Below are 24,692 nucleotides of genomic sequence, written 5' to 3'. Positions count from 1 at the left end.
TTCTTCTTCTAAAAGATAAGAAGACATGTCTGAAATGACAGTAATAAAATAACCATGCCCATGACAAATTTAATAGTATTACATCACAATATCTAAAAATTGCTTACAAAACATATTTATTATATACTTTTTCCCCAGAGATCTGCTCAGGATGTCATAATTTTAACTAAGTATGCAATAGTAGGAAAGATAAACAATGTTTTACCAAAGCATTGATTTTAAATGACCAACTGGCAGGTGCCGGTTAAATTCTAGGAGGTGGGCGTGATTCACTACTGAAGATTAATGGTCCATGTTTTACTAATCCCAACTAAGAACAGTATAATATATAACATAAATAACATGATTCTGAGAGCATCAAACTTTAGGCAACACACAATAGGCTTCTGGTTTTCTCTCTTTCTGGTGCGGGGTGGGGGAAGATGAATAGTAACAAAAAGATAGGTAAATTCAGCCCTAGGATCTAGACCACTTGGCTTCTGGATCTTTCTAAGATCCCCCTTCTTGTCTCCTGGTCAATACCTGATTTCTAATACTTCCACAAAAGGTAGTTGGAGGAGGAGAAAAAAATGATTAGTAAAAGAGGCATTAAACCTAAAGCATGAACTCAAATTAATTTTAGATTATGTGATAATTTGGAATAAAATGAGAATTAACTATAACCTCGAAATTTAAAGAAGTTGATAGAAAGAAGGGTTCTTTTCTATTCCAATTTTGTCAGTGTTGCAGACTTCAAGCTACTCAGTGGAGAAGGTAAAATACTTTTAATAAAAGATGTGAGAACAAAGTAGAACCAACCCTTTTTGAGAACTTACAAATTAGTAGTTGTACATAATTAGGATTCTACACTATAAATGACAAGTAAAGGAGTCTTTATCTCAAGCAAACCTTTATTAAAAGTTTTTTTTAAATAACCTTTTTCCCTTTTAAACACTTTTACTTTGAGATAATTATAGATTCAATCCTTCATCTTTTAAAAAACATGAAGTAAATTTTATTTTATTTTTTGGGGAGGAACAATAGGTGTACAAAATTGAGTTAATATTCAGTCCATGAAATATTATCACCAGAGCTTCGTGGAGGCCCCTCTAATTTTGTTTGACCTTATTTATTTATCTATTTATTTATTTATTTATTTATTTATTTATTTATTTATTTATTAAACTGGACCCCTATCTTAAACCACTCATAAAAATCAACTCAAAAGTAAGGATGGAGTAAGGATTGAACATGGACCTGAGTCCATAAAACTCCTAGAAAAGAGCATAAGGACTAAGATCTTTGACATTGGTCTTGTATTTAGCCTTATTTTATTTTTAATTCATCCTTGATGATCTACTCCCCATCCTTCCCCATGAAATCTGTCACCCAATCTAATGTGATCTACACAGGTCCTTGGATATGTACACAGCCTTATGAGTTAGATATTTTTGAGTGTTGCTAATTTATATAAATGTGATTTTGTTACACATCAACCATATTTTACCTATCTTTCTTCTATTTCCAACTCCCTGTTACCATATGCAGCAGTAAGCATCTCTGTCATGTTGCCTAATGGATCTGCATAAAAATTTTTCTGAAGGAATGAGATTGTTGGGTTATGTGGTATATGTCTACTCTAGTAGCCAGGTTGTTCTCCAGAATGGTTGTGCCTGTTTAAAATTCCACTAGCTGTGTGCGAAGCTGCGTGTTTCTTCACATCCTTGATGCTACCTTACTTATTTTTTGACAATCTGGTGAGTATAAAGTAGTATTAATTTTAAAATTATTAAATTATTTTAATTTTTAATTTCACCAATTATAAATAAGGTTGGACATTTCTTCACATGCTTGCTGACCATCAGGATTTCCTTTTATGGGAATTTCTTATATTATTTGCCAGATTTTCAACTGGATTTCTAATCTTTTTCACATGCAGTTACAGGAGTTTCTTATATACTGTGTTCTAGAAATGAATCCCTTACTGGTGTTAAACACTGCAAATATCCTCTACTAGTCTGTCATCACTTATTAACCACCTATTAACAATGTTTTCAATGTACAAAGATCTTTAATTTTAATGTAGTAAAGTCCATCAATATTTTCACCTTATGATTGTGATTTGAGATCTTATTTTCATTACCTAGTCACAAAGCAATTCTACACTTTCTCCTATGTATGTATGTTTAATTTTTAAAATCAAATTAATACATGTATATAGTTTTAAGAGTAAACAGTATCACAATCCTTATAACAAAAACAGAAGTACCCGTTTGCCCCAAGTCGTCCTTCCTAGGGGCAATTTCCTTTAACCCTGTTAGCTATTTACTTCTATCAGCAGAACGAATTTTAGGGTTCAGAGTTCTTTTTTTTCAACACTTTGAACATACTTCTTGTCTTCTTGCATCTCGTTGCTGTTGAGAAGACCAATATCAATTTGACTTTTGTTTAGATAATCTGCTTTCTCTTTGAAAGTTTTTAGAATTTTCTCTTGATCTATGATATCCTTAAATTTTGCTATAATGTGTCCAAGTGTGAATGTTTTCTTACCTACTCTTTTTAGCACATAATAATGTATTTCAGTATAAGGATTTCCATCTTTATTGCTGGGAAATATTAGGTCATTATTTCTTTAAGTATTTCCATCTCTCTATTTTTTCTTTTCTTTTGAAAGTCCTACTATATAGATAGACACTATTTCTGTCTTATAGCTTAACTTTCATATTTTCCACCTCATCTTCCATCTCACAACTTGTTTTTCTGCTACATCCAGTTTGCTCATTCTGCTATTAAAGCCAGTTACTTGAGTTCTTTATTTTAGCAGTTATATTTTCATGTCAAGCACCTGGAAATTATTTTTCTTTATAAGTACCTTATCCTGACCCATGTTGCCAACTTACTTCCTTTCTTACCTCTTTGAACATATTTATTATGCTTATTTTAAATTCATGCTCTGTCTAGCCTCAAAATTTATCTAGCATAGATTATTCAGTTTGTTGCTTTTTTTTATACCAGTTATACTTTGGTATATTTTATTAGTTTTTCAGATCCATCAATCTGTCTCTCATTCTGGGGTTTACCCGAAGTTTACGTTCAGTGGATGGAGAGTTCCAATTTCTAGAATTCCTTTGTAGGAGTTTGAGATAAGCAACTAAATCTTCATGTTCTACCGTATACAATACTTTGGACATGGTCATGTTGAATGGAATGAAAAAAAAAAAATGACCTGAATTTTTCTCTAAACATTTCTCTAAGTGGTTTATTAAGCTCAATTTTAGATTCTTCCACAAGTGGCCTCAACTTAATGCCTTCCTTACAGTACATACTCCAAGCACTACTCCTTGCTGTAACAGACTTCAAAACACTGAATTTAAGAAGATGGAAGTAAAACAAAACAAACTTTGCATGTTTGTCCTACCTTTCTTAGTGGTGATTATTTCCATTCATACAGAATTTATTCTCTTTCCCAGCTTTTATGTTTATAATTTTGAGGAATCTAATAGTAAAAATCATGGCACATAAAAAAGCAGAAGAAATCCATTCTCTTTCTTTCTTTTTTTTTTTTCACAACATACAATGCTTATAACTAGATTGAATACCTTAGGTGGAAAGCCAGTTGAACCAGGGCATCCCTTTTTCCTTAAGGTTGGTGTGTGAACTGGAAGTGGAGTATAGTCTACAGTCTGAATCCAGGGGAAAAGAGGAAATAAATGTCATAAAACACTCCATATATATCAAACATCACTAAAAATAAAAGTAAATACAGCCAAACAAAACAGCAATAAGGAAAAATTATCTCAATGAAGCTAAAATTCTTAGTGTTGATAATTTAAATTTCTGCCTGCAATATCTACAAATAAAATATTTGTTCAATTTATAAAAATTATTTCAGTCTGGAAATTTAAGAATAAATAACTTGTAAAAGAGAATCTGCAGAAGAACACAAGAAAGTCATAGCATGTAGCCTACATAAAAATGAGGATATTAATTTTCAAGTTCAACTGAAAATGCCATATTAATTGTATAAAGTATCTGAAAGTTTTTAAGCAAGATTTATAATCAAAATATTTAGAAGATTCTTTTAACTCCTTTGACTTCTATATACAGAATGCATATTACATATATGGAATACAATTCTGTGGATTTGTGTGTATGTGTGTAGAGAGAAAGAGCGAGAGAGCGCATGCGAGATATAGAGATTGATTGATTGATGGATTGATTGATTAGTGGGATTTTTGTGAAGAAAATCATTTCTAAGAAGGGAGTTAGATTATTTAATATTACTGGAATTCAGAACTGACAGAAATTTAATTACTTGCCATATCTTTATTTTATGGCATGTTACTGTAAGATATTTCTTTGAATGAAAGGAACCAGTGATTTTACTGGATGTTATTGTGGAAAAAAAGAGACATCACTTATTAGCAAAGTGTAAAAAAAATACACGAAGAATGACTTCCTTTTAGGATGCTAAGCAAGCAAGCGAGCAAGAGGAAAAAGCTAGCTTTGTGTAAAGTTACAGAATATTCTAAAATATTAAGAGAAAAATGGATGGTCCCTCTTTGCCTTTGTTACTATATAACCTCCAAAAGCCAAATATCTGATACACATGATAGCCTTAAAATGGAATTTAGATGGGCTTCTCAGAGTTTTCAACTTAACTGTGAGTTTAGTTCTAATTTAAATTTAATTTACTTTTAAATAGCTTGAAAAAAGTATTAAACCCAATTTATAATTTAACATTAAAAAAAATAAATATGAAATAAAAGAGATGAATACAAAACCTTTATGAAAGTTAATAAAGAACAATTCATAGGAAACAAAATTGTCACTAGAATTTACATAGAAAGTCCAAGAGAAGTTTTTAGAATTAAAAGGGGTGAAGTAGGGGTGCTGAATCCAAGATCATCACAATTCATAAAGACCAGCAATGCCTAATTTAGGAAACATATTTGAAAGAGATCCCATTCACCATAGCAATAAAAATTTAAGGTTCCTAGGAACAAATCTAACAAGCAATTTGGTGTACATTCGGGAAGAAAATAATGAAACTTTATTGAAGGATATAAAAAAAATCTAAATAATGTTCATAGACGGAAAGGCCCAATATCACAAAGAGATCAGTTCTCCTCAGATAATCTATAAATTCAAATCCAATCAAAAGCTTTACATGGAACCTACAAGCTGAACCTAAAAATCATATGTAAAAACTAAAGGGTCAAGAAGTAAAGGAAGAAGAACAAGGTATGTGGGAGTGGCTGATCATACCAGGTATCAGGAATTATTTGAAGGCTACAATAATTAAGACAATGTGATGCTGGCACAGGAATAGACAAAAAGAACAATGAAAGAGAATAGAGAATCCCAGACAAAAAGAACAATGAAAGAGAATAGAGAATCCCCAAACAGACCCATTTATATAAAGCAGAGATAGATTTACACATCAATGGGGGAAATATAGGAGAGTTGGTGGTTCATACAAGAAAAACATTAGATTAGAACTCCATTTCTCATAATACATAACAACAAATTTTAGTTGGATTAAAGTCCTAAACATGTAAAAGCAAAATTTAAAAACTTTTAGAAGAAAATATGGAAGAAAATCTTTATAACTGCTGCATAGAGAAGAACTGTTTTAGAAAGACATAAAAAGCAGAAGTCACAAAAGACTGACAAATATGACTACTTTAAAATAAAAACTGTTGCAAGACAAAAAGATACGACAAATAAAATTTTAAAATAAGCCACAGACTGGAAGAAAATATTTGCAATGCATATAGCCAGCTAGGAATTAGTATCCAGAATATATAAAGAACAATTACAAAACAAGTGGAAAAATAATTCAGTAGAACAACAGACAAAAAGACATGAACAGGCAAATCATCGATGGTCAATAAACATATAAAAAGATGTTGAATAACACTTGAGATCAGAGAACTGCAAATTAAAACAAAAATGCCACTCTATACCCATCAAATAGACAAAAGTTAATGTCTGACAGTACCAAGGGTTGGAAGGATGTGGGGAAATAGGGAATTCACTCACACACACACACTGCTGGTGGGAGTGAAAACGGGTCCAACCACTGTGGAAAATAATTTGACAAGATCTAGTTAAAGCTGAAAATGCATATTCCACACAACCCAATAATTCCACTTCTAGGTATATATGCTGAACAAACTCTGCACATTTGCAAAAGCAGAGAGCTATTAGGATGTTCACTTCAGCAATGACTGTAATAACAAAAAACTGGAAACAACCTAAATATCCAACAACAGGAGAATGGATAAATAGTTGTGGTATATTCATACAATGAAATATTATGCAACAGTTATAATGAATGAACTAAGTAGACATGTATCTGTATAAGATGCAGATAACCTTTGTGTAAAATTTAAATATACAACAAACACTATTATGTATTGTTTATGGCTACAAATGAAATAAACATGTAAAAGTAAGGAAGAAAGGGAGTATGTCAGTTTCAGGGTATTTAGATATGTCTGGGAAGGGAGAGGGGGAATGGTATAGGGAAGGTTATTTCAACTGTCTGGAATATTTTCTTTCTTTTTAATACAAATTTTGGGGCAAAATGTTCACATATGTTAAATCTGTGGATGGTGGTTATGTGGGTGTTTATAATATTATTTTCTGTATGCTTTAAATATTTTAACATTAAAATAAAAATGCATACACTCAAAATATTAAAACAATGAAAATCTAAAATCAGAGGGTATCATCAACTTAACCAAGTAGTCTATCACAGGGTTGGAAAAAACCAAGTCAGAATCTGACTACAACTCAAACTTCACTTCAGACAGCTTTCAAAATGGGACTATCTGCTTCTATCAGAAAACTAGACACAGCTCTGTCTGATGACCAAATGGGAAACAAGGGAGCCATGTCAGAATTGTAAAGCTTGAGTAAATAACCAGAACTGCATCTGAGGCAGGATAGCATTAACTGAGGAATAATACATCCTTCTGACTTGTTGAGAAAGTTGATCAGTTGGCTGTTTAAAACCATTTACTTACATAAGGTGCAAACACAACACTGTTTTTGCACTATTAAAAGGCATGATTTAAATATTAAAAGGTTGGATGCCTATTGCCGATTAACAGTTAGAATAAACTATTCAGTTGCCAGCAGTGGCAATTTTAAGCTCTACTTATGAAGTAACAGTTATGTCATACCTTATTAGATTGACTAGAAGAATTAAAATATGAGAATGGCACCTGACACTGCCATGTGTCCACAGAGTTTTTATCTGATAATTCCAAAATTCACACAACTCTGTCCTCTTTTCTATATAGCGCTCTACTTAAGATAAAGACTACTTTAAAATTAAATAAAATTTCTGTCTATTTTGGGTTGAATTTGGGGGGACCATTTTTTACTTCAGTTTTATAATCCTATCTATATTATCAGTCAAATGTAATGGTCTTCAATATACTGTGACTTATTACACAATACATTCGATTAAAAGAAGAGAGTCAGATTTCACTTGTTTTTGCAAGTCCCTCTTTCCTGACACAAGTGAAAAGTTGGGGAGCAAGACTGCTCCAGTGAGGCACCTTAACTGGCTCAGCTTCACTAGATGTGGAAGATGTGGAACTTGACTGGATGTAAAACTTGACGTTCGGATTCCGTACATATGTGTTCTCAACGGGATCAGTCTAGGAAAATAAGTCAGGAAAAACAAAAACCCAAGAAATCACTTTTAAACAGTGTGCAGCTCTTAGTAAATTTCTGTAAGGCATGATCACGATAACATACTGGAGAAAGGAGAATAACAAACTTTAGTTTGAATATTCACATTAGGGATGTGTCATTATACAAAAGCATAACCACTAGCTTTAAACAAAGGTCAAGATAACAATAGTTAACAAAATGCTCCAATCTTCACCACTGATCTCTTACTTCAAGCTACTGTATGTTCTTTATTTGTATTCCACAAAATAAATCATACATGTGAAATAAATGCAGAGTACTTAATAGAAATATGCACTGCAGATTACAAATAAGTTTGTCCTTGATTAGAATGAAATTTGGTCCTCTACAATGCATTAGTTGAAAGTAAAAGAAACAAACCTATCAGCTTTGTCACTAAATTAAATTCTCTTTTTATTTTGCAGCAGTAGAAATACTGGCACTTATACTCAGTCGCACCCTTCTAACCAAGTCAAGTATCTTTAGAAACTGAAGATGCTTTGGGTTAAAATTTAGCATAAAAGATCCTATGGAACACACCGATCAATGATATATATTCAGTTCAGCAGTTTTCAAAATTACCAGGATTGGGTTTTTTAAATGAAAGGCAATGAAGACAACTTGGGAAGGTTAGGGAATTTGTTTCAAATACGTTGTGCAGCAAGAACAATGCTTAGGTCAGCATTTATTGTAAATCAGCACTTACTGATTTACAAATCAATAAAAAGAGTAATCAGCTTAAGGATTTTAAACATGTACTAAAAAGGTTTTTAAAAAAATTCTTTCTCTATTATTATTATGGTTACTATTTTAGGGACTGGCTAGTGGGCTGGCAAATACTGGAGTAGCCCTCTGCTGGTGCCCACCTGTGGCCTCCCTTGGTGGTGGGCATGGGCAGGTATTCTGGCAAACTGCAAGGCAGGACTTTGGTGTGACCGACTAAGATGGCCGGCAGCTGGGCCTTAAACCTTTAGCTACTGGGTTCAGGAGAAACGGGGACAGTAAGGATCTCAGTAAGGGCATCTGGGGGACCTGGAGTAGCAGCTACGTACTAACAGCTAGGAGAGTATTTCAGATTTTAAAAACTGAACCATTGAACCGATGCATCCCAGCTGTATGTCAGCTCTGTGTGTGTGATGTGGATAATTTCATAAAACTAATATGCCTTATGAGGTGGGAGAGCCAGGCCTGAATCTCATCTCTTGACTCCAAATTCAGTACTCCTTTGGTTGTACCAAGGCAACTCCACAGTAGAGATAGTCAAAGCAATTTAGTGACCATGGAGACTGACAATGAACTTTGCTCAGGAACAGGAGAGTAAAAGAAAGAAGAAAATGGGATTCCAGACAAATTTTACCGAGTTCACAATTTTACTGAGGGACAGCCATGGAGAAGGTTATCAGTTCAAATTGTTAACCTGAAATATGACCCTAGGTTGGGAATAAGGCAAAATGTCTTTTATTTTCTAAAAATCGACTTCTGGTTTCCCTAAGTTTATATTAATTGCAAGCTGAATTAAAAAGTCCATGGGGGAGTAGGTTCTATTAAAATGGAACTGATAAGCAATACTGATAAATTTTACACTAATAAGAATTTTAAAACTGACTCAAATAGTCAAGAGTTAATGATCTCATAAAGTTTTAAAGAAGTGTCCAAATAGAGGATTTGCTACTTGTAAAAAAATTGGATTATTTTAAGAAAATTTAACGTTCTGACCTGTCACACAAAAGCCTTTAGCCCATAGATTAATTAAAAGACATAAAATCAGAAGTTCCTGTGTGAAGGATAGTGCAGTGTTTAAAAAAGGTGATAAAGAGAATTCAGAAACAATTTGGTTCCATTTTACTTGAAGCAGATTTTAAAATAAGACAGTGATTCTCAATTTTCTGAGAGGAGCAAATTTAATATAACTAATATAGTGGCTTTGTAGCCCTGGGTCCAATTACTTTAAAAATTCTTCAAAAATGAGAAAGGCAAGACATTGCTGTTCCCAATAGTACTGGCTGAAATTTTAAAGCAGGCTTGCTCTTTGTGCCATATGGGGGACACATACTGACAGAAGTTGAACACACTGTTTTATATACTTTCCTGTGCTGAAATTAGAATATACCACTTTAAGCCATTTTGCCAATATGTGCTCGAAAGCGGGGGTTCACGTCATGAAAACTGTCAAACCTAAAAATCAAGTTGATCATTAAAACATTTACTAGCATGTTTCATGACCCTATGAAAATGTGACTTTATGGCAGTTTGATATTGGCCAAGAAAAAAAACACTATCACAGTTTAATCTGTGATTACACAAATCAGTGACTCTTAAGGAATGACTGAGGCTTTTAGCACATACCTCTTGGCCCTTCTGAAGAATTACTAGCATTATAAACCTTTTTCTCCTAAAAAATTTTAACTCATCAATAAAATGAAAGAAAACAATAGAAATGAGAGCAGATTTTAAAATGATTTTCTTAGCTGAAGGAGGTTAAAACTGGCTTTTCAGAAGTGGAAAACACTTAAATTTTAAAAATAACCCATCCTAATTATAGTACAATAGAATAATGAAAATTTCCACACTAGCTTTTTGGAGCTTTATGCTCTTAAAGTAAAAATAAATTCAAGAGATTAAACAAAATCAAGACAATTTTGTTTAACAAAATTCAAAGTAAGAAATATTGAAATAATATTTTGCAATGGCATTAACTGACCTTATTAAAGAGTTGAACTATGCCTTTTACAATGATGCTGTGATTTAAAAAAAAACCATGCATGTATAAATGAAGTTTAAAAATTACCACTTTATTTTCCAAGTGTGTTTCTCATAAAGACAAGGACACAAAAGTTTGGTAAAGATGAATAAACTCGTGGCAAAAAAGTCTTGAATATCAAACTTTAAAAAAACTTCCCAGGTCTTTTAAAAGACTCTAGTAGAAGCTAATAGCTGATTAGATTAATAGATTTTAACATTTCATTTCCTTTCTGGACTACTACCAGTGTAAACAGTATCTCAAAAGAGGTTACCAGTAACAAGAAAAATACAATATCACTTACATATTCTCTTCATCAAAGTGTTAACCCCAACACGACTATGGTTTTCAAGATGTTATTAATTTTATCTGTAATTACATGCTTACCAATGCGTTTATAATTAATTTGTAATTCTAGTTACTAAAAAGCAATTAATTTTACTAAACTTTCAGAATACTCAATGACTATATGCCAGGATATACAGATAGCCTAAAATTAATTTTGATAATTGGCAATGATTCAGATATAAAAATGACAGCAAAGCAACTGATTAATAGCATATTAGTTACTTTTACCTTTGAAACTAATATAATCACTAATATTATATTAAAGCCAAGGAAGTTAAAAATTCTTTGTATTATAAAAAAAATTACAGCATTAAATGTAAGCAATGACTTGAATTAATAATGCAAGAAAAGCTAATAAATATGATATACATCAATAGCAGTGATATCTTAATTCATAACTGGGTTTATGATTATAGAAAGAATAATAAAATAGGGAAAATAATAAGGAACAATAGCTAATATTAATTGGACAGTATATTTTGATATAATCCAAAGGAAGAGCTTGGAAACAAATCTTAACTGAATAGTATAAGCAATTCACTCAATATTTATAAGCTGCCATCTACTGAGAAAAATAAGAAACCTCTTCATGTAAATGTGATTTTTTTTCTGTTTTTTGATTAACTGAGTCTTTTTCTAAGTAAACATACTTTAAGGAGTTATTCCGATGAATAGGTATTAGAAACATCTACTCTAATGTCAGTTTTACTTACTGCTCTACTGCTTGGGAAAATAAAAGCAGAAAAACTGAATCTCAGTGTATTGTCCATAATGCATAACACTGTCATGTAAAAAGTCCATAATGTTTCCTGAATCTATTAGGACTTCTCTAATGAATAAACCACAAAATGTATTTTTAGAGCAGTATGGTATTATAAAATAGAAAAGTTGTTTTCCACCTTGGCTCACATCTGATTTTTAGATGACCCACTAATCAAGAATTTCTCAAATTATGCACTATGGCCTTCTTATAAATAACAAAAGGATCAAAAACTACTTATCTTGAACATGTATCAACAGGTCTTTTCTACTCCAAAAATAATTATAGATTTGAACAAGTACAAATAGCAAAACATTCATATAAGAAACCTGGTTTTCAAATAAAAAGATACCAACACTTGATACGAATTTGATATAGATTAAAAAATAGCTTACATCTAACATGTTGTTTTGTACTGGTAAATAAAAAACTCGAAGTTAACAGAAAAAATCCAGTTTTCATCAATTTTCTTTATCCTGTAGCTGGGAGTATTTTAGAAACAAAGTGGCAGGTAATCCAATTTTTTAATATTCAGATACACTTTATAACTCAAGCTTTTAGTGATATCGTTATCTCTGTTAATTGTTCTTATGATTAAAAACAGTATTGGACATTGTCTATGTCATTTGGACAACAGTAAATATATTTTATCATTCTAAAACAAATAATAAATTACTGAAGGTTAGTTATGACTAGTAAATGTAATCTTACTAGTTACAAATAATATAACTTGTTTCTCTTTATGAAAATTTCTCCTTAAGTTATTTTCAATTTATTGATTTGAATATCTACTCTGGAGAATTTACACATGTTCTAAGAAAACACAAAAGAAAGTCCAGCCACATGTTGGCTATTTACAATTTCTGCTTTAAATTCTGAATAATCTAACAGATAATCTAATCTATTAGAATAATCTAATAGATACTCAGTGTTTCTCACTATTAATGAAAACACTATTAACCTTTCCATAACCATCTGTATTCAGACATTAATCATGACATTAATAACAAATCTTTCTTACACTATGATTAATTAAATAACGCCACTTAAAAAGAGCATTATTTAAATTGTAAATGAGGCTTTAGAGCACATGGGAAATAGAAATATATACCTCATTTATACGATATTTCATTCAGAGAATTTTAAATTTATGAAAGTATTGTACATTTCTTGTCTAAAAACACAGTATGTAACATAAAATTGTATGCCACTGTTAGATTCAAGGTCACTGTTAGGAATGGTAACTATTTGTGCCCTACTGTTTTCATGGATGTTCCCAGGGACTATTAAGGTTCCTCACTATTCTATGTTTCGATTTAACTGTTGAATAATTGGTAATTCTTCAGTTATCTCCCTCACAGACATTACCACTTTTAAGTGGCTGACTTCTTATCTGTCAAATACTCAATAAAGGAAAAATTAAAGGAAGCCTGGAAAGCAAATTACCAAGCCTATCACATCTGCATTTAAAAAAATCATATGTAATGATAAGTCATTAGGCTCTGGTTAAGTGTGACTTATTTATATCCTATAGAATAAAAATGTAGACTAAATAGCAGGGGTCTTATAACAGCTATTTCCCTCAAAATTTTTTCCTATTTAAAGACTCACAGAAATGTTCTGGGTGGTCAAAGCCCCCAGAAGTCTACAAGGTAAGAGACATAACTAATCTATGATAAATTTAACCAGAAAAACAAAATCTCTCTGAATGATAAATTTGTTGAAAAGCAAACAGATAAAAATGTCGTCAATCCACAGGCTAATGATTTGAACCTAATATAACGGGGCACACAACATCTTGGTCTTCCCTTTTAGAGGTTATATGATACCAATGAACATATATTCAGATTGGATAAATCCAAATACCCAATGGTTTTAACTCTGTACAAATGTCAAAATAATCAAGAAGTCAGTTGACCAGCAATCTTTTCATAAACTTCATTAATTAATGAGATATCAGTTGAAGTTGAAGTTCTACTGGCCATACCACTGGTATCTGAAACTGCTTATTCATTGTTAAACAGTAGTTTGAAAACATGGGCTATATTAGGGTTAATCGCGTTCATTTTACAATCAACCCTCCATCACACCAGAAAGATAAGAGTACAGGAAGCAGTGGGTCACTCTATTGCTTACCATGCCTTCCATAAACCAATCAGATAATTCCCTGATTTAGAACTTTCCCAGTCTGAAATTCTGGATTTAAGGTGTTGATCAATACCAATGATCATGAAGCCAACAAGTAGAAATTTTAAATTTGTATCTATCACAGATTTTCCTTTTTAATGTTGTTATTTACATTGTATATGAAAACCAGAGCAAACAGTGTCAGCTAGCTTCTCAACTAGTGAGTTTGAATGTGTGTATATTGGTGTTTGGGTGGAGGCTGCTTTCGAAACATTTGAGACCTTTTCACAAACAGATTCCCCACTCTGGGCACATCAGAATCTTGCAGGATAGAGGTAGAGAGGTAGTGTCTGGCCCATTTCAGATTGAGAAACACTGAACTAGCCTTAGCATAGGAAGATGTTTATAGCTTGTTATCAATACATGTATAAGGAATGCTAAAATTTTTTTTAAATCTTGGAAATATCTTAGAATATAAATGATTTCTTACCAACATCATTGCCTCGAAACTCTAAATACAAGATATTTAGGAATATAACTTAGAACTACCTTAAAAAATCTATCAAAGGTTTCTCCAGAACTGATTTACATAAAATTATCATCAGTAAGATCTATACCTTATCCCAAATCTTTTTTGAATTTTGCATAATATGAATTATCAAGCTTTCTTTCTACGTAATTAAAATTTCTAAGAATCTCCACATAATTGCTTACATCAGATTATTTAGAAACTCATTTACTTTGTATGTGACCAACTTAGAAAGCATACTTTAGGATCACTCTTTTACCCAATCAAAATAAAAAAGATACCTTATAATTTTAGTAGCTTGGTTACAGAAATTTATATGAACATTCCTAAAGCTTTGCGGCCAAAGCCAAAAAAGAAAAAAAAAAAAAAAAGAAAGTACAGAAAAGCAGAGTAGCAATAGCAGGAGCAGCAGCACAAAGCATGCAATAAATGTAATAATACATCACGAAAACAGTAGCATGTACTGCAACCACAGGCAAAAAGGATAAGAGATATAGGGGTAGAGGGCATCGGACGGGCACACAAGTGCAATAGTCTCTTACACGTCTGCCTTTGCTAGCTGGAGTACAGGATGGAGAGCGCTTCAACAAAGAAAGGAGAATACTACGTTACAAATATTTACACACGTGACTCTCAATGACTAATACTGTATTAACAGACAAAGTATATAAACATACATATAAAGACACATTTTTGATAGGTTGAAAGTACATGTATTTTCAGGAAAAACTGGAAGACAGGAAAGTAAAGAAACAGTTCCTCAGGCTAAGTCTAAGAGTGGTAATAAAGTTTTTCACTAGACCTTGCACAAACAGTCACCCACCAAATAATGCTCCATCAAGCTATGGCCAATTTCCTTTCTGGAAAGGTCGGTAGTGGCAACTTGAAATGGGAGCACAAAAAGGTCTAAATAACTCTGATTTAGTGCTAGTAAGCATTTAACAAAATATTTAATTAACTAGTCTTGCTTCGGACGTTTATCTACCAAATTCTTGCTCTTTTCAAAGATGACTCTTTTCAATGATAAGAGGTAAATTAGGCCTTCAGAACTACTGATGTTGAATTGAAACAAAAAGTTACTTCAACAATATTGTCCATCCTGACTAGACATTAGGCTTAATCAAAAGAGGGATCTTCACCTTTCTGACATTAAAGAATTAAGTAATTCAGAAAAAGTAACAATAAGTAGATAATTATATAGAAATATTTTTCAAGTTTTTGAAATTTGGGATGCTCAAGTAATAGAGTTTCACAAATATATACCATCTCTACTCAGGCAATTTCCTATATTCAATTCAACCTGACATTTACTAAGTGTTTACAATATGTCAGGTACTTAAAAGATAAAGCGGGTATGGCAGTTCACAGACTGGTGGGGGAGACATCATGCCATCAACAATGTGACAAATGCTATACTAAGGGCATGTACGAAGTTTGTATGGGAACCCGGAAAAGGGATGTACAAGATTTTTATGGGGACCTAGAGGAGGGAATTTATAAACTGAGTCTATAGGAGTTACAGAAGATTTCAGAGAAAACCTCAAGGATAAGAAACATCACTGAAGATGATCAGTTTTACTTGTACAACAGCTCTGACAGATTGGTACACAGGAACTATTATTTCTTCCTGTAGGAAACTGGGATGGAAGGTGACTTAAACACTGTGTCCCAAAGAGTTAATAGCAAACCAGGCTTAGAAAGTCTGCAGATTTCTCAACAGGTTCTTCTTAGTCCAGTCAGTCTTCCATTACGGTGGAGGCTAAAGTCTCAGGTTCAAGCCTGGTTATATTCCTTCAGTGATTAACAGGAAGTATCTGTCTCCCTCCACACTCCCCCAAACCAAACCACCAAACATTAAGTAACTCAACCCTCAACCCTTCCTCTAACATTTAACTCTCCCTTCTCTTCCTTAATAATGATAATAGCTAACTTTTATCATATGTAAAATATATACACGTACTTTTCAAAGTACTTTACATATATTAACTTTTTAAATCCTCATAGAAGGATTAATATAAGGTCGGTATTATGATCCCAATTTTAAACATGAAGAAAACAGATTAACTTGCAACAGGTCACAAAACTGGTTAAGTGGTAGAGTTAGGATTCAAACCTTCTCAGTCAGATTTCTCAGAATGGTATACTATCACTGTCTCTACTTCCTAGCCTCTCAATTCACTTCTCAATACTGTACAACTTGGCTTCGGCTTTGATCGCCCTAATGAAATGCTGATAAGATCAGTATCTCCTGTTTGTCCTACGGTACCAGGTATCTCCGGCTGTACCTGAGGCTGCTGACCACTCCCTCTTAAAACTCTGTACTCCCTTAGTTTTCGTGACACGACACTTTCCTGAGTCATCCCCTGTGACCATGGCTCCTCCTTCTCTTACGTGGAGTCCTATTCCTCCACACCCTTCTCAGTGTGAGAGATCCCAGGTTTCTGTTCTGACTTACTGCTTTTCTCTTGCTACGATCTCTCCCTGGGAGATCTCAATCTATTTTCAACTACGTTGATCATTCCCAAATTTCTACTGCTAGTTCACTCCTTTTCCTTAACCTTCTGACTCATCTAGAAAACTATCTGCTGGACATTTCCACATGGATGTCCCTCAGGCACCTCAAACTTAACTTGTCCAAAAGGAAACTGGTCACCTTTCTCCTCTGTTAAGCCTTTTCATAACTATTACATATAGGACTGATTAAATCTAAGCTCCATAATATCTCCTTTATATTCCCATGATATGCAGTCCATATCTTTTATTATTGTACTGCTCCCATTGGTGTTATAATTATTTAGATGTTTGTCTTTTCCATCAGACTCAGATCCTTAAGGGCCGGAAATACTGTATTATGCTTAGCATAAAGCTTGTAAATTTTAAAATTCTGTGTAAATATTGAATGAATCCTTCTGAAATTCTACAATATTTAACCTAAATATTTCTTATGGCATTTATCATTTTCTACTTCACATAATACATTAACTGTGTATTTTTTTCTAATAAGAAGATAAGCATTTTGAGGTCTACTTCTAAGTCTGATTTATCTTAGCATCTACCACTGTGCACAGCAGAGTACCACACATGTAAAAAGTGGTAAAATATTTAACATAGAGAAGCCCTTAGTTTTTGGCTATCCATCCTCCTAAAGTCTAGAGTATGTTAAAACCATGAGAAAGAGCAGGAATAGCTCAAAATAAACTATATTACCACTATACCCAAAACAAGTCAGAATGTCTCTCAAAACTATCTTTACATATGAAGGACAATACGTTTTCTAAGCTGGCATTTAGTATCACTAAGCTAACAGTGATACTAAATCACCATTGTAATAATGTTCTTCTCCAGGTGGCTACCTAGAAATCAGACCATGTTTATATTTTCAATAGAAAAGAGCAAATTACACTTTCCTGATGGTGTCATTAGAGGAAAACACACACACTCTTATACATACCCACACATACCACGGTTTTCTATAAACACTGAAACTGATTTCATAGCAAGCACTGGAAACCAGTACATTTTCTTAATATGCAATCATATACCTTTTTATATCTAGGTCTATAAATTGCCACCAGAACTTTAAGGCTGATTATGGAAGGTAAGCACGGTAAGCAGAAACCAAAAGAAGTAATTTATCTTGTGGACGCAGAATTTGGCTAATAGATTTTAAGGTTCAGTTAATGAATGCCAGAGGTCTTATTTAATAAAATACCGAAGAGGTAAAAGACTATGTAGTCATGGTTCTTTTCTCTAGTTACCCAAATATATTATTGATGTAATATATGATATATAATATACAATATAACATACTACCTAAACTAGAGAAGAATTGTATATGCCAATCTTCTGAAATGTGAGAGTTTCAAGTCAGGTTGTGCTTAACATGTGGAAGTTTTAAAAAACAAGTATTAAAGGAGGAAATTATAGAAATGTCATAATTTCTCAGAAGGATCTAGGCCTAGCTTTGGTCATAGGATTAAAAACTCTTTACAACGCATGTTTTAGAAATTTGTCTTCCATTGATTCTCACGTGTGATCAACTTTTCCCAGATACAGCTAAACCTATGCTGCCAAGCCCAGATTTCTATGATTGGTTAGGACAGAATATGAAAGAACCTAGGAGGGAGAACAATGTTAAAGGCAAGACACAAATGAAGGAATCTAGGAGCCAGGACTGAAATTAAATATTTTGGGACATCTTAGTAAGCTTCTATATGAGGCCAAAAGCAAGAGTAGAACTCAGCTTGCCAATGCTCCCAGGCTACTCTTCTCTTAATATGCCAGAATGCAAGAAAAGAACACGATACTAGGAGTACTGGACAGTTGGACTAAAGGTACTATCTCTATTCCTTTATGTCTGACCTTTATATTCTAGAGCTTTCATTCCTTGATTTACTCTTTTCCTCAGTACACTAGAGTAAGACAACCTCCAAAAAGCAAGCTGATACATTCGCATTTGCCAGATGAATGGGCAAATTCCATTTCTGTGAACTTAGGCTCAATGAACAGAGTACAGAACTGTAATTTAATAAAACTCAAAACTTACCTAGCATGTGTTTCATATATATGACAATACGTTTATCAAATATAAACAGCAACTCATTCATTTATATAACTATAACTAGTATTCCTTGAATATAGTCAAGTCAAGCATTTTGGGGGTTCACTTGAGAAGGAGAAAATGAACTGAACAGAATGGGAGGTCCCTGTAAGCTTAGTCTGATGATCCCTGGATCTGCTATCATGGGAATGAAGGGAACAGATGGGGGAAAACCTAAGCTGCTGAGCTCCATTTCCTCCCCCCACCTGCAACCTGCAGGACGACGCTGGGCCTAATATGCAGTATCACAGGCAGTCTAGGATTGGGCACGTGGGGTTGAGAAGAAAGATGAGGGTAAAAGAGGAAATAATTTCCACAGCAGAAGGGATCCTGGTATCTGTTCGACTGCTATCTCAATAACTCACATGGGAGTGCCTTACCCAAGGGACCACTAATCAAAATGGTCTCAGTTTCTTTCAAAATTAACTCACCCCCCCGCCTTTTATCTGCCCTAAAGAATGCCATGTAACCCTTTTGTCAACACTTCCCTATTACTCCAAAGACTGAGAATTCTAAAAAGTCACTCTCACTAATGGGAGAGTAACCTATCTACCAGTGGGAGTGCTGTGGTAAATAATTACTGAAACCACTGGACTAAAGATTTTCTACGGTTCTCTTCTCCTTGAAAAGTCTATTATTCTACAGGTAGAAAACTCCAAACGCTGAGTTACAGAAACAGAATGTTGAGAATGTATTCTGCTGTGCCTGAGTCAGAGGGAAGGAGGGACTGGTGTTACATATACTCTTTCTCTTCTGTCAAGAGCTGTCTAAACAGTGTAACTTAAAAGGAAAGCATCTTGTTCCAAATGTCTTCCCATATTGCCCCAAATCCTAGCATTCATCCGAATTTTGAATAACAGGCAAAACATACTGAGGAAAAATTAGAGGTAGGAGAGTGATTAGGTGTACTGTTTAAGTAAAAGAATTATAGTTTTAATAGGCCTGTGTGGGAGGGTTAAGGAAAAAACTAGAAGGTAATTTTGGGGGAGGGGCGGCACTGGTGATAAAGCTCTGAAGAATTGGAGGGCAGTATGAGGGCACTAGGTTACTGGGGGCAGATGGAGAAGGTCAATGATGTGTGGACACAAAAGAAAACTTCATTTGTGCAATTTGGCTTAAAACTAACCTTATTCCCTCCTACACCTACAAATTCCACTGCAATTCAATTCCACTGCAATTCAATTCCCTCCTATACCTACAAATTCCACTGCAATTCAACATAATCTTTTTCTTTTCTATACCAATGAGATAGAAAACAGAAAAGAATGAGCAGAGGATGTGTCCTATGGATTAATTAAGAGACAGAGTCTACTTAGTATAGAGCGCAGTCGCATATTTTAAACCTCATGCACAACAACGTAACTAGTTTGGGCACAAAGAACAATCAAGATTTATTTCAATCCTTAAGAATCCACATGCCTAAGAGAAAGGAAGCTACAGAACTTGAGTTTTATACAAAACATCTTGGATGCTGAACCCAAGCATGCCAAAGATTGAATACCATGATTCAAAACAACATTCTATTATGACTTTGAAGGTGAAACGGATGATAATGCTGGGAAGGGTGGTCACAGTTACAAAGTAGGAAGAGAAATAAGAGGTCTATGCCATAAAATATGAATTAAGAATACAAAATAGTTTTTTAAATGGGAGGTTACTGCTGGCCTTTGCCCTGACACGTAAAAATCATTTCCAGTGGTAATGTGATTCAACAGGAGGAAAGTATAGTGATGCACATTGGTGGTAAGTGGAAGGCTGAGTGGTGAAGAGCTAAGAAAGTACTTAAGTGAAATTGAACTTGTGGACAAGAAAGGAAGCTAAAGAGAACACAGCAATGGAGGGGAACTGGTCTATTAAGAGTAAGGAAATAATAACCAATATTATTGAGGGTATTACATACGCTGTTTCTTTAAATTCTCAAACAACCTTATGAGATTAATACTATTATTATCCTTGTTTGTCTGATGAGCAAACCAGTGCATAGAAAGGTTAGATAACTTGCTCCTAATTATATACCTAGGAAGTGGCAGAGGCAGGATTTGAATCAACTTAAGTGCTTAAGCAATAAATTGAGAGGAAAGTGCTTAGGAAGCAAATGAGAGAAAAACCACGCCCTTGAAGAGCGTGGAGCCTGAATCATAAAGATTCAGCAGCCTTTGTGAACTTAGTTTCGGTTTACTTTATAATAGGAGTTCCTCTGTGCTACTTTACAATTTACATGTATGTCTGAACTGTATCTATGCTGGGTAATAGTGGGTGAAGGGTAAGAAAGGGTACTTCTGGAGGAAAAGTAAAAGTGGGAAACAGACACTACAGCTGGATGGTGGCAGAAGACAGCATATGAGAGCAGAGATGAGATAGGAGTGGGCTGAGATGTGCTTCTGCTGAGAAGAGCTAACCTATTTACCAAAATACATACTACTCCTGTGTTGTACATTCAAAGATTTTTGTGGGAGAAAAAGGGATGTAGAGAAGAGTTTATTAGAAAGAAAAATGAAAATGGTCTTCTAGGAGAAAGGACAATTAAAATACTTGTTCAAACTTCCTTCCCATTCTTTTTAAGGTGAATGTTATCTGTATGGAAATACCATACTGAGTATTTTAGAATAGTAAAATATACATCAGATTATAACATCAAATATTATTGTACATCAAGAGTTCTCTTTTTATCACACTGCAGAATTACCTAGTTTAATTATTTGTCTCAAGAATAATAAAATAGTTTCCATTTAGAATGGAAAGGTGCACACTTTGGTATAAATATTTCAAAGAAATAAAAAATCACTTAAAAATATAGATCAGGAGTTTTCTTTAGTAGAAAATTATGCTTAATACTCTCCTCAATATCAGAATTATATTTAACAAAACACAAAAAATAAAACATTTAAAGAATTTCCCCTGGTTTAAAAATAGTTATATGCACAATATTTGCATTTGAACCCATTTTATTTCCAAATTTCTGTAAAGATAGAATGTTCAACAGGATAATACAATGCTTTACAACAAGAATTATTGTGCCATTTAATGTGGATTAGAGAGAACGTATATGTCAGGTATTTCTGTAAAGAGAGGAACACTATACATTAGGAACTTCTAAATTATTAAATCTATACAATTAATTTAAGAGAGAAAATGATAATGCAGTCAATTTATAGTGAATATAGTGCATCTATTAACTAAAATCATTTTTTACATTAGAAGAGAAATTCTGTCAGCATTAAAAATTGATCTGTACTCAATTATTGTGTTATGATAAAATCTACTGGAAGAGTTAATAAAACGTGTCACTTGTTCTGATTATACCACCAGAGGTTTACTTTTAACTAACATATAAACTAAATAGTAAAGTGCTGAAAAGAAAAGGGGAATGTGAAATAGAAATTGCCATGAAAAACAAAAAGGAGCAATTATTTATATCTATATAGCTATAGTGACAATAATCAAATAAGCATTCCAGTCTTCAGAATTGTTGCAAAGAATGGAACTATAGAGATTCTCTGATGGACAACACATTTTTAAAAGTACATTTTTACTTTATTATATTTAATAATGATAACTCTTCATTGTATTTAAAGTAAGAAAGAAGCACGTTTTGGCTCGCAAATTATCAAGTGTGATATTTCTAAAACTGACTGCATTACTAGGTAAATTCTTCATATCAATTCACTGATCTCTTTTACTGAAGGATGCATTGGTTTGAAAATCAAAGACTTACGTCATCCAAAAAATCAATCAGTGAAGATGAGGAAGAAGAAAAGGAATCCTATTTAACGAATACAGCAATAAAAAAATAGAAAATATGGATGAAGCAATTTAATAAGAACAAATAATAAATCAAAAATTTTGTAAAACAATTGAAAGGCAAATGACATTAATTCAAATAAATAAATGAGAAAAGCAGTCACTGTCATTGTTTCTCAAGAAACTTAGAATTTCATTAATTACTTTTTAAAGTGTGATTCTTTTTTCCTTTCCCAAAAGAATGAAATACAATTCATATACTGTGCTCAAAATGTATTAAGCTGAAGCTCATTAATAATCAAATTAAATGGAAGCACTCCAGAAGGTAACAACTAAAAGTAAGCAACAGAATCTCTGCCTCTAATTGTTCCTGCTAGAATGTAAGCTTCTTGAGGGGCAGGACTTCGTCAATTTGGTCACTACTGTATCTCCAGCACCTAGAACAGTGCCTTGCACAGAGACATACGATTATTTGTTGATTAAGATATAATCACTAACTTAAATTTTCTGACATAAAAATATACTTCATATCTTAATTTTTTTTTCTAGCAAAGAATTTAAGTACCAAAGAACGACAGAGTCACATAATCACTATTTCATTATAATGGAGTGTGCCAAATAAACTCTATGTAATACTTTTAACAGAAAGCATTCTTTTGGTATACTTCTAAAAAACTGAATTGATTTGGAACTAGAACCAGCATTGCCCTATTGTGAGCTCTGATATTTTCACTTGTTTTTTTACTGTGGCTCTATGCTTTGGAGAAAAAAGAAAAGTGTCAAAATTATTTAAAGTTAGGATTTGTTCTGCACTTACTGTTCCTCAGGGAAAGAGATGAAATTTCTTTTAAATCTTATCAACGACCCTCTTATTTAGCTCTTTCTTAGATTTTTCTTAAACACAAGAAGAGTTTATGATTAAAGTTTCCATAACATTGCAGAACATATTCCTTTCCTAATACGTTTTTGTGTATATAAGATTCTAGGTCCTCTTATATGGGATGCAATAAAAGTTTTATTGCAAATAAATTTTAAATCACAAAGTAAATTTTAAATTGACTGCAGAGGATATATGAAAAGTTTAATACTTACTTCAAATTGATCCAGAGCATCGGTAGGCGTATTCAAAAATGCCAAGAAAGAATGCTGTGAGTCTTGGTGCTCTATACCTAGAAGACAGCAGCAACTTTTTTTAAAACTAGAACAATTAAGACTAATTTTCATGGATAACCTTTCCTGTCTGAATCTATTAAAAAGCTGCTCGCAAACTACTGTATTTTAAAACCAATTAATATCACTAACTCCACATACTTAAAAAACTAAAATACATTAGTGTTTCTTGGAATATCACTCAATAGTTAAATTACATCAGACTCCATGAAATACTTGTTTCTTGACTTACTTGAGTTCCTGAATTTCTTTTCCTATACAGTACACTGTAAGAAGCACATTAAATGTTTTGGTACTCTTGAGAAAATTTTTAAAATAGAACCCTCGTTATGCCTGATTTTTCTAAGGTAATTTATCACCAAACAAGGTTTCCTTTTTGAAATACTCTCATCAAGCATATAGTATATATTAATATAAATAATCTTTTATTAAAAAATGCAGTGATACCACAAACTTATTTAATTATGAAAAAACTTTTGCTAAGGCCTCAATCTGATTTCATTTACTGTTTTATTGACAAAAATTGCATGAAATTAAAAAATTTTTGTCTGGGAAAAACTAGGGTTGGAGAATGAGGACTCCAAACCCTAGCTTTTCTCAGACAAATTAAAAAAATTTCACGCATACCTCTTGGCTATGGCATTAACTTTAAATACATGATTTCCAAATTAATTCTTAACATACACATAATGATAAATACTAGGGAGGAAAAGGAGAAACAACCAAAACACATTTTTGATCTCCATATCTTTTAAGGAACTGATATCAACTGATAACAAATTATGTGCTTTTGGAATGACTCTCTAATAGTATACCATAGTTGCCAGATAAGGCAGTATGTTCAGAAATTCATTCCATCAATGAATATTTATTGAAAGCCTTTTATTTGCCAAACCCTGTCTAGATACTGGATATATAATAATAAATAAAGCAGGAAAACAAAATCCTTGTCCTCATTATATAAACATTACATTGTATTATTTAAGTA

The 24,692-nt window shown here is 33.0% G+C and overlaps 1 protein-coding gene across 1 annotated transcript in view; it reads right to left on the bottom strand.

The window, feature by feature from the left end:
• LOC132375972 (serine/threonine-protein kinase MRCK alpha-like) overlaps positions 1-24,692 on the bottom strand; it is a 113,610-nt gene that overhangs the window by 37,156 nt on the left and 51,762 nt on the right. Inside the window, exons 9-12 of the mRNA XM_059941391.1 lie at positions 23,627-23,703; positions 14,736-14,774; positions 7,554-7,655; positions 3,579-3,662 (exon numbers count right to left, since the gene is read on the bottom strand). Of these exons, the coding sequence (XP_059797374.1) occupies positions 3,579-3,662; positions 7,554-7,655; positions 14,736-14,774; positions 23,627-23,703 (302 nt within the window). The remainder of the gene's footprint in view (positions 1-3,578; positions 3,663-7,553; positions 7,656-14,735; positions 14,775-23,626; positions 23,704-24,692) is intronic.

The sequence above is a fragment of the Balaenoptera ricei genome, chromosome 1 (assembly GCF_028023285.1).
Source record: "Balaenoptera ricei isolate mBalRic1 chromosome 1, mBalRic1.hap2, whole genome shotgun sequence".
Classification (NCBI taxonomy): Eukaryota; Metazoa; Chordata; class Mammalia; order Artiodactyla; family Balaenopteridae; genus Balaenoptera; species Balaenoptera ricei.
The sequence above is the reverse complement of the archived record's forward strand: the minus strand, read 5'-3'. Positions and strand labels throughout refer to the sequence as shown.